Source organism: Muscardinus avellanarius (genome assembly GCF_963383645.1).
Source record: "Muscardinus avellanarius genome assembly, chromosome: 19".
NCBI classification, from domain to species: Eukaryota; Metazoa; Chordata; class Mammalia; order Rodentia; family Gliridae; genus Muscardinus; species Muscardinus avellanarius.
This window is the reverse complement of record NC_137805.1, coordinates 16,106,998-16,118,544: the sequence shown is the minus strand read 5'-3', so window position 1 is coordinate 16,118,544 and position 11,547 is coordinate 16,106,998. Positions and strand designations below refer to the sequence as shown.

The following is an 11,547-nucleotide window of genomic DNA, read 5'->3' as shown; positions in this document are numbered from 1 at the left end:
GGAGAGTGGCCTGCTAGGATTGCTGCCCCTACCCCGGTCATCACATACACATTTCTGCTTATAGGATGAAAGAAGATAAGGGCAAGATACCCAACTTAAGGACACACAATTTTTTACTTTTATCCTGCAAGCAAGAAAACACTTAGTCGTGTCTAAATGGGAAAGCGAGTATTCTGAACAGTTATGTATCTATGTAAAAACGAAGAGGAAAAGAAAGCAACCAGGCATGGTGAGATGCGTTCGCAGTCCCGGTACGGATTGGATTCGGTGCGAGAGCCCAGTACTGGTAGCTTCAACCAGGAGACTGTTTCTCCTAAAAGATCAGAGCTACGAGATCCGAGCATGGACTGGGAGGCTGAGCCAGTAGGGGCGCAGGTTCGAGGCCAGCCTCCGCATGCACTCTTCCTGAAGGACACCCGGCTAAGGGCAGTACAGTGAACCATCAAAAGGCAAGAACCCGGCACACGCTGCGGCCCCGCAGGAGCAGGGTTTCCGCAGCTGCCCGCCCTGGGGCCTCTCTTCTTCGCCCCCTTCCACGGGGTTGAGGAACCTTCCCGAATAGTCGTAAGAGAGCTCTTCTCCCGGGCCGATGGCCGTGGCTGAGAAGAGGGCCAGTTTAGGTACCATCGAGTCGACTCGGACGGGGACCATGACCAGGTTTGGCTGGCAGGAGTGGTTCAGGAACCGGCCGGCGTTGCCGATGGACGTGGGGTCCACGAAGGTCTCCAGGACCGGCCCGCCACACACGTGCTCCCTGACGGCGATGATGTAGTTGGGGTCCTGCCTCTTCTGCAAGTGAGTTCTCCTCCGCGCTTCCGAGGCGCCCAGGACCTCGCCGGCATATTCACAGACAAATCTCCCTTTGGGTATCAACTCCAGGGTCCGCAGCCCCCAGCCCTTTCTGTCCGTCTTGAACACCTGCAGGCGGAACTGCAGCCCCCTCTGGACCACTCTGTTTGTGCAATGGTCCTCACACTGGCACAGGGCGTTGCATTCAAAGATGGGCCTGGAGTACTTGGCTTCCGGGCCTAGCACCCTGAGGCACAAGTGCTCGTCATAGTTCTCGTCCTGGCGGAGGCAGGGGCAAGAGCCGGGGAGGCAGGGGGCGGCGCCGCACCTGCAGCCGGGAAAGGTTATCTGAGTGGGGTCCATGGCGGCTCCAGGTCCCATGACGTGATCTGGGGTGTACTGTCAACGTAGAAACGGTGCAAGTCAGCGTGAGACACGCTAGCAAAAGTACAAATAGAGCCGGGCGTGGCGGCGCACGCTTGTCATTCCAGCATTCGGAAGGCCGAGACAGGAGGATCACGGTTCTCAGACAGCCTCAGCTACTTAGCGAGGCCCTTTGCAACTCAGTGAGACCCTGTTTCAAAATAAAAAATAAAAAAAAGTAAGGTTGGGAGTGTCGTTCGGAGGTAGAATGCCCCTTGGTTCCATCTCGGTACTGAAAAAAAAAAAAATATATATATATGTATGTATGTATATATAATAGACAAATATTTTCATTATTATTAGTTTTATTACTGGTGGTACTGGGGTTCCTGGAAACCCTTCTATCTCCGGGCTGCACTCCCAGACATATTTCATATATATTTTTTTGGAAACAGGGTCTCTTAAGGCAGCACAGCTGGTTTCGAAACAGCTTGATCCTCCTGTCTCCGCCTCCCAAGTGCAGGGATTACAGGTGCGCGCCACCACGCCCGGCAACAAGTATTATTTTCATGTGCATTTTGGAAACTATAACGAGTGCAGCAAAACCCATGGCTTTATGGACAGTAATGATTATGATGATTCTAAAGAGAATAGTTATATAAATTAATTTATTATTATTATTATTATATTTTGGTGGTACTGGGGTTCCTGGAAGCCCTTCTACCTCCGGGCTACACTCCCAGACCTATTTTTATATTTTTATTTGGAAACAGGGTCTCTTTAGCCAGTGAGGCCGAACCAGCGCGATCCTCCTGTCTTCGCCTCCCAAGCGCGGGGATTACCAGCGTGTGCCACCACGCCTGGCGTTTATTCTTAAATGAGTTAATTTCATCCTTAAAATAAAGTGAGTTCTTTTATTTCATTTGCGGGTCTGGGGATGGAACCGAGGGGCATTCTACCTCCGAGCTACACCCCTAGCCATATTTTTTATTCTCTATTTGGAAACAGGGTCTCACCATGTTACAGAGGACCTTACTAAGTAGCCGAGGCTGTCTGCTGTGATCCTCCTGGATCTCAGCCTCCTAAGTGCTGGAATTACAAGCATGTGCCACCACGCCCAGCCATTTTTAGTTTTTTGGGCTGGGAGATTGGGGTCTGGCTGTGTTGCTGAGACTGGCCTCAATTAAGGAAACTCCTGCCTAATTCCTGAGTAGCCAGAATTAGAGGCCGCAGTGTCCAGTTTAAATGAGTTAACTTCAATACATACATCAGGCCAATAGTTCTCCAAACTGCAGGTGTGAAGAGAGCTGCTATGATTTAAACTGTACCCTGGAGGGTTTGAAGGCTTTGCAGAAGCTAATTTATATTTGCCCAAGAATTCCAAGCAAGAGGAAGGCATCAGCCTCGGCCAGGTGTGACTTCTTAGAGCCGTTATTGATTTATTTTTTAACATCAGGCAGACTCATTAATAGGTCTTAACCCTTATTCTCATATAAGACTTTGGAGAACAGAGAGGTAAATGATTTTCTCTGGATGCTTCACCGTGTTGTCAACAAAAAGTTGGACAAAAAGGGTCTTTGACGTCAAGGAATCACCAGTCTACAGACTGCAGAGGGCAAAACCCTTGCGAAGGTCTGACGACAGGTTTATAAAGACCTCAGCCTGTGCCTCTTAAGAACTTTGCACGTGCCAACAGCTCTGAAACTGGATAAGGAAAAGGTGGGGAGGAATTTTAAAATGCCACCTGTGGACGCCTCACCCCTACCAGAGCAGCCGCCGAGCCCCGCCCTGCCGCCTAGCCCCGCCCCCGGGGCAGCGCGCGGCTCTCGGGCACATAGCCACGCCCCTACGCGGCTAGCCCCGCCTCTACCCAGAAGGATGCCAGCCCCGCCCTGTGGGGGGTTGCTTGCCACTCTCATGTATTTAGCCCCGCCCCTCACTGGATAGGCACGCTCCTCCTTGGAGGGCAGCATGCAGTCTCTTGGGCGTCTGGCCCCGCCCCCTGGCTAGCCCCGCCCCGAGGGGAGGGCAGCACGAGGCTGTCTCAGGCATCTAGCCCCGCCCCCTGGTATCCAAGCCTCTACCCGGGAGAGTGGCATGCAGATTGGCGGGGCAACTAGTCCCGCCCCCTGACTAGCCACCCCCTTACCTGGAAGGACGTTGGCCCCGCCCCCGGCGGCCACATGCTCACGGGCAAGTTCTCCAGGCCTCCCGCTATATCCAGCTGATCTATTTGAGCCGCAGGTGTCCCTTCAGAGGCTGACATCCGAGAAGGTCACTTCCTCTCTTTAACTTCCGCGACACAGGGCCGCCCGGTGCCGAGCCTCCTTCCCTGACAGGCAGGTGCCTCGCGGAGGATGCTGGGAACTGTAGTCCGTGGCCGCGCGGCCTCACGGGAGTTGTAGTTTGCACTGCCGCAGCAGAGCCCTGAGGGGGCGTGGGCTGACTGCACTTGTTTGGAGGGCACAGTCATCTGAACTGGGTAGAGGGCCCCTGTAGAGGGCTGCTCAAAAAGTGGTTACGAACTAAGCACTGTGGCACACACCTGCAATCCCGGTTCTAGAGACTCTGTGTCAAAATAAGGGATGAAAAATAGGGCTGGGGGTGTAGCTCGGAGGTAGAATGCCCCTGGGTTCCATCCCCACACCTGAAAAAAAAAAAAGAAATTTAAGAAGTCTTTTCTCAAAAAAAAAAAAAAAAGTTGTTTCTCATTGAGGTATATTTTGACAATGCTCAAACCCAAATACATGAACACCAGCACTGGACAATTAAGTAAGTGGACAGCAGGAGGTAGGGGTCAGATTTCTCACTATGAAGCACCTCATAGAATTAACTTTTTTTTTCTTTTTTGGCAGTACTGGGGATGGAACCCAGGGGAATTCGACCTCCAAGCTACTCACCAGTCCTATTTTTGTTTTGAAACAGGGTCTCACTGACTTGCAGAGGGCCTCACCAAGTAGCTGAGGCTGACCATGAACTAAGATCCTCCTGTCTCAGCCTCCTGAATGCTGAGATCACTATCAGGCACCACCTTTATTTATTTTGAAATGAGGTCTAAGTTGCTGAGGGCCTTACGAGGTTGATGAACCTGTGATCCTCTGGTCTGAGCCTCCCAGGTTCTGAGATTACAGGTATGTGTCACCACGCCCAGTTCAGAATTCATTTGTGTACAGACAAATTTGATCTTTTTTTAAATTATGATTTAAGACTGACTCCCGCTTACAAAAGTCAATTCTCTATGTTGTATTACAGTCGGCCCTGTATTACAGACGGGATGAAAAATAGGGCTGGGGGTGTAGCTCGGAGGTAGAATGCCTGTGATTTCCATCCCCAAAACTGCAAAAAGAAAAAGAATAAAAAACAGGGCTGGGAGTACAGCTTGGAGGTATAATGTCCCTCAGGTCAATATCCAGTACCACAATAAATGATTACATACATACATACATACATACATACATACATACATAACATCTGAGCTGGGTGGGGTGGCTCATGCTTGTAATCCCCGTGCTTGGGAGGTGGAGACAGGAGGATCGTGCTGGTTCGAAGCCAGCCGTGCTGGCTTAAGAGATCCTATTTCCAAATAAAAAATATAAAATAGGTCTTGGAGTGTAGCCCGGAGGTAGAAGGGCTCCCAGGAACCCCAGTACCACAAAATACAATAAATTAAAATAAATAAAAATAAATAATGAATAAATAAAAAATAACATCTTAAATAAAAATTAATGGTGTAAGTTGGGCATGGTGGTGCATGCTTGGAATTTTAGTATTTGGGAGGCAGCGACAGGAGGATTGCGGTTCATGAACAGCCTCTGCGACATGGTGAGGCCCTTCACAACTTAGTGAGACCCTGTTTCACTAAGAGTAGGGCAGGGGGTGTTGCTCGGAGGTAGAATGAACCTAGGTTCAATCTTCACGACCACAAAAACTTAAAAATGCAAAGGACAATTACACAAGAGTCACTGATACCTGAGAACTGCTACTCTCTTAGGTTTTACATCAAGTAGTACTTGATGAAGAAGAATACGGAAAGTTAAGGATGTATATGATACTTGGAACAGGGGTCAGTCAACTTTTCTTAATGAAACTAAATAGTTTAAGTTTTAAGGGCTAAAAGACAAAATGAAGGACTTTATATGAATTTTTACATAACCTTTTTTTTTGGTCCTCGTGATGGAACTCAGAGACACTGTACCCCCGATCCACATCCCGAGCTGTATTTTTTAAGTCTTTTCATTTATTTATTTTTTGTTTATTTATTTATTTATTTATTTATTTATTTATAAACAGGGTCTCACTGAGTTGCGAAGGGCCTCGCTAAGTAGCTGGAGCTGTCAGTGAACCATGATCCTCTCATCTCAGCCCCCCCAAGACTGGGATTACAAGCATGCGCCACCACGCCAGGCAGTTTACATAACCATGTAAAAATGTAAAAACCACTCTGCTTAAAATTCTCAACTGACTTTTAAGCTTTATGTCTCCCACTGGGCTTTGTTTTCTTTATATCATTCACTTTCTGCTCTATTCTTCTTGATCTTTTCTAAAAAGATGATAACAAAAGAGAAAAAAACACACAAACATGTTCAAGAGTTACCCCGGGAAGGCCAGGGCTTCCTGGAGGAGGAAGGCGACAGGAGACCCAGGGAAGCGCTCACGGGGTGAGGATGAGGTCTGGAGGGGAGGCCGAGCCAGGCAACGTGAACGCAGGCCGAGAGCTCCAGAGGCAGCTCCCTGCACTCGGGCTCGGCGCCGCCTCCCTCCGGCCTCTCGGCTGCTCACACCCTGCGTCCTGGAGCTCACTGGCCCAGTTTCCTGCCACTCACCCGCACGGGAGGCTGGCGCGCATCTGCTCTCTTCTCTCCACGCCTCTTTCCCTTGCTCCAGCTGGGCGATCAGCTTTGGTTTAGAAAACAGAATTCCTGCCCACAGGAAAGGAAGACAAGATGACCTTACGTCGTGGGTCAAGGGCCAGGGAAGAATTCAGAGGCAAGCCAGGTGAGGAGCTTGAAAGGGTGCGGCAAGGACCTGAACGAGTGGGGCCGATCCACTCACGGAGGCGCCGATTCTGTTCCAAGCCAGGTGGATGAACACCGCCGTCACCCATCACGGAAAATATGTTACTAAGGAAGAGAGCCCAGCTCAGAGGAAAAGGCCCAGAAATGCAGAGTATCAGCCAGAGCGCATGTGCGTGTACACACATACACACACACACACAAACACACACACACACACACACACACACTTTCAGTTCGACAAACCTTACCTTCATGGGAGAAACAAAATATTTTTGCTTTTGAGTGCTACCCAAAGACCAAGTTAAAAAATAAACATTGCTAGCCAGGCATGGTGGCACACACTTGTGGTCCCAGTACTTAGAAGACTGCGAGAGGAGGATCTCATGTTTATGGCCAGCTCAGTAACTTAGTGAAGGCCTGTTTCAAAATAAAATAGCGCTAGGGGTACAGCTTGGAGGTAGAATGCCCCTGGGTTTAATCTCAAGTACCATAAAGAGAGCAAAGGAAAGAGAAAGCAAGAGAGAGAGGGAGATTGTTGCCTCAAATATATCCTCAACTGGAGGAAATGCCAGTCTTAAGGACACCGCACTTACGCAGAGAGACCAGGTTTCTGTAGTTCTCCAGCATCACCTCCCTGTACAGGGTCCTCTGATCAGGGCTCAGCAGGATCCACTCCTCCTGGGAGAAATACACGGCCACATCCCTGAACACCATGAGTGCCTGGAACACAGACACGGCCCTGCTCACCTGAGGCCTGGCCTTGCTCGGGTGAGGGCCAGGGAGCAGGCTGCTCTGGGAGGCAGGGGGCCTCTAGATCCTGCCTCGACTGCACCATGGTTGCCATGGGTGCTGACACCTTTAAACCCTGTCCCTATCCAGCCAGCTGCACTTGTGAACACACACATTCAACGTCCTGGGTGGCCTGCTTGGGGTATACATGAGAAAATGAAAAATCCCTAAGTTTTGAGAACTTTAGCTCTAGGCAGAAGAGCAAACAATATAAAAAAATTAAAAAGTAGTCAAGTATAATAGACTAAATTTTAAATATTTAAAAGAACAGTTATCGTATTGGTGCTGGGGGATCTAAGGAACTGAACTCATACAGTTCCACAACGGCAAAGACTAAACCACAGCCCAGCCTTTTCTGATTCCCACAGACCGCGGCCTGCTCTGGCTGAGCTCATGAGAAGTGGCCACGTATGTACAGCACAGTGTCTGAGGGGGAGGCCTCCTCCCCACCAGTGAAGGCCGCCATTCTCTTCCACTATGCAGTATGAGGGCCATGGAAACCCACGACTGAATGTTGTTCAAAGCAGCACACAGCCAGGCAGGAGAACCGACAGCTGCCGAGAGAGGAATGCGGGACTATGGGTGGAGGAGCAGTGAGGGGACCACCGAGCTCCATGCTCCCTGGAGAAGCTCTCATCATTAGAGCCTCTTTTCCTGGAGGAACCAGCTGGAGCTCTGATCCTAGGAGAGAACTCTGCGGGAAATGCTAACATGGAACGCAGAAAACCTGCGCATGGTTCAAGAGGCAAAGGCAGAGGTGCCACCTGAGCCGGGCAGTCAGGAGCCCAGGAGTCCTCCCTTTCCCCAGCAGGCAGTCCTCCTGGGCAGCCAGGATCACAGGACACAGAGCAAGAACAAAAAGTGTTCAGCGAAGTCACTGGGAATCCTCCAGGGCCAACATGGTGGCACCTCCTCCTCCTTAAGCACCAGGGAGGGACCTGCCACAGAAGACAAGGACAGGCTGCGAGCGGCTTCCTAGGCGCAGAGCTGGGATGTGGTCTAGGAGCTGAGCCTGCCAGCGGCGGCAGTGGAGTTCACGTGTAATCCCAGCATCTCAGGAGGCTGAGGCAGAAGGATTGCAACCTTGAGGCCAGCCAGGAAACTTAGCGAGACCCTGTTTCAAAATTTAAAAAGATAACAACAAAAAAACATCTGGGGTGCGACTCAGTGGCAGAGCATTCCTAAATTCAATCCCCAGAACCACAAGAAGGAAAGAAGAAAGGGAGGAAGGCAAGCAAGCAGGGAGATATGAAGCCTCCTCTGACACGCTGTCAACACTGAGCATGAAGCCTTCCTCTGCTGCTGAAGATGAAAGGAAAGACATGCTGAGCTCGTACTACACAGAGACTGTTCCAGACACCGCGTCGCGCCTCATCTGTCCTTAAAACAGCCCCATCAAGAAGCCGTGTTACCACTTCACAGACGACAACACTGAGGCACAGTGAGATCAGTCCCTCGCCCCTGGTGACAAATTATAAAGCGACAAGCTGCAGAGATCTGGCTGTTGAGACGAGGCTCTTCAAGGCTGTTGGAGTCTGTGAGATGAGTCAGGCTGGTCACGAGGCTCTTCAGTGTGGATTCTGCGTGACAAGTCTGGGGAGGGCCACCTGCTTCTGGGCACCTGCCGTTTCTCTTTGTAAAACATGAAAATGGAACATAAAATCCTGTGGGGTTTGTGGCCAACGCCAGCCCCCTGGACCTTGCAAGACTTGCCAAAGAAGCCCCAGCTCGACCGCCTCCTCCAAGGCCAAACCCAGGGACGGTCAGACAGATTGATACCTAGATCGTGCCACCGTGGCCACCCCATGCCCAGTCAAAACCACGCTTGTCCGCTTAAGCCACGTGCCCTGCGCCCTGCCTTAGAAAGGCAGGATTGAAACCAAGGGGTCTTTCTATTCCGGGTTCTTTTCCAGTGGATATCGACGAACTCTGAGGACTAGGAAGAGTACAGAAATATGAAAGCTTCTTTTAGGTTAGGGAAAGATAAGGCAACAGAACAGAAAAGAGCAAAGACAGAGTACAAAGGGGGGTCCTGAAAATAGTGATCCCGACACCCTTGCGAAGCAGGGTGTGTGTGTGTTACTGGAGAGGGAACCCGCGGCATTCTACCTCTGAGGTAAATCCCCAGCCCTAGTTTTCATTCTTCATTTTGAAACAGGGTACAAGTGGGCTTTTTAACATGCCTGAGGGTTTCTATCAGCTTTTTTTTTTTTTTTTTTTTTTTTTTTTTTGGTGGTACTGGGGGTGGAACCCAGGTCCTTTTCTACCTCCGGGCTATACTCCCAGACCTATTTTATACTTTATGTAGAAACAGGGTATGTTGCTGGGAGCCTCACTCAGTAGCTGAGGCTGCCTTCAACCTGTGCGATCCTCCTGTCTCAGCCTCCCAAGCGCGGGGAGTACAAGCGTGCACCGCCACGCCGGCTTCTATCTGCTTTTTTATGATTAGTCAGAATTGGGTTGGGGGACCGCGGCTTGTGCAGTGTCAGCCCTTCACCTGAACCACCTGGGGGCCGCTGGGGCCTGGTTCCGTGGCCTCGCACTCTCACCCTCTGCTCACCTCGCCAAGCTCCCTGGGGACGCAGATGGCCACTTTAAAGCTTTCTGTTCCTGGCCCTCGGCCCTGCCTCCGATCAGGCCTGACCACCACCAGCTCGGAAGCCAACGAACCACCGGACACCTGGCGCCAGGGACAGTCCCGTCGCCTGCGGTCTCAGACCCCTACCACCCCACGCCCCAAGCCCCCGACCCTGCAGACCTACGGCATGAGCGACCCCGTCGCCATGTCGGATTTCACCCCAGGCCGAGTCTCTCCGCCACGAGAACCCTAGGACAGAGGCACGGGCCGCGCACTCACCTCCCACCGCTCGCAGCTCACCGCAAGTTACTTCTCCAGAGGCAGCGCTGCCACGGGCTCCGCCACCCACGCGGCCGGCTCGTCCGCACCGCGCTGCGGGCTCTCCTCCACGCAGAAAAGGGCAGGGCGAGCGAGGGGCTCAGGCCTCACTCACCACCGCCGGGAGGAACGAGGGGTGGTCTGCCCCTTAGTGCGGGCTCTCCACAAGAAGTTTGCCTGGACTGCAACTCCCAGGATCCTCTGCGTGGCGGACCTCACCTCCCAAGATGCTCCGCGGCTGCCATTGGCTCGCTGGGTGTGTCTCTGGGTGACGAGATAGGGCCAGCTGGAGATGGCGGCCTATTTAATTTAAAATCACACTCGTTAGTCATGAAGAGACTCTCAGATGATGCTCCGCCTTGCTGAGTAAATGCTCTGTGCTTCTCATAGACTACAAGTCCCAGCGAGCCCTGCAGGGACTTCCGCATTCGGCCGCGCCCCTTGGCAAGCGGAAGTGTCCAACCAGGCGGCGCTTTGGCGCTTTTAGTGGAGCAGAAGTTCACCAGCGGTCTTTTTACCTGGACTTGGGCAGGTCCTAGGGCCTTGTTCTCCCATCCAGCGCTATGCAGTTGGAAATCTGTGCCCATATTCCGGGGTCGCGGGCAGGTGGATCCCTATCCAGCTTATTTACAATTGAGGAGGTGGCCCTGGGGACTGAACCCGTGGTTGCCGGAGGCTTGCCTGGAACTTCAAACCTTCAGTCTCAACTCCAAGTCCTGAGATTACAGGTGTGCACCATCGCCGCGCCTGTCCTTATATACTTTTCCCTTTTTTGCAGTACTGGATATTGAACCCAGGGGCATTCTACCTCTGAGCTACTATCTTGTTTTTTAATCCTTTATTTTTAAGCAGGCCTCACTAAGTAGCTGAGGCTGGCTGCTAACTTGTGATTACTCCTGTCTCAACCTCCCAAGGACTTGAATTTCAGGCCTGTGCCACATGCTCAGCTAACAGAATAAAAGAGACAAAATATGAGCAATTACAAGAGAATATAATTTCATTTTTAAAATATGAGACAGAATACACTGACAAAAGAATATAATTGAAATAAGAATTTGATAGCCGGACTTGGTTGCCTACGCTTGTAATCCCAGCATTCAGGAGGCTGAGACTGGAGGATGGCGGTTAGCTGACAGCCTCAGCCAGTTAGCGAGGCCCCTTGCACCTTAGTGAGACCCTGTTTCCAAATAAAGTATAAAATATGTCACGGAGTATAGCCCAGAGGTACAAAAGCCCCTGGGTTCCACCCCAGTACCACAAAAATAAAATAAAAAAGTAATAAATAGGGCAGAGATGATAGCTCGGAGGCAGAATGCCCCTGGGTTCCATCTCCAGTACTACCAAAAAAAATTGATAATCAAATTATTGTTAAAATATCTATATTATAATTGATTTATAATTTCACTGAAGGCATGGGGAATAGAGGTTATGGCCCAAATAACATTAAATATTTAGCTTAGGAAATTTAGAATACCTTTTAAATTTAAAATTTAGAAACTAGATTATAGAAATTTCACTTTAGAGCCGGACGTGTTGGCACACACTTGTAATCCTAGTACTTGGGAAGCTGAGACAGGCGAATCTGGGTTCACAGGCAGCCTCAGCTATTTAGTGAGGCCCTTGGGAGGTACAGTGCCCTGGGTTTAATCCCTAGCACAGCAAGCGTGCATACACACACACACACACACACACACA

The 11,547-nt window shown here is 50.7% G+C and overlaps 1 protein-coding gene across 1 annotated transcript; it reads right to left on the bottom strand.

The window, feature by feature from the left end:
- Window positions 1-420: 420 nt before the first annotated feature.
- On the bottom strand, window positions 421-6,256 carry LOC308277275 (histone-lysine N-methyltransferase SETMAR-like; the record flags this gene model as incomplete). Its single annotated transcript, XM_080716439.1, has 4 exons — window positions 421-1,188; window positions 3,302-3,381; window positions 3,547-3,645; window positions 6,106-6,256. The coding sequence occupies 4 exons, from the start codon at window positions 6,254-6,256 to the stop codon at window positions 421-423; spliced, it is 1,098 nt and encodes a 365-aa protein (XP_080572565.1).
- Window positions 6,257-11,547: the final 5,291 nt, after the last annotated feature.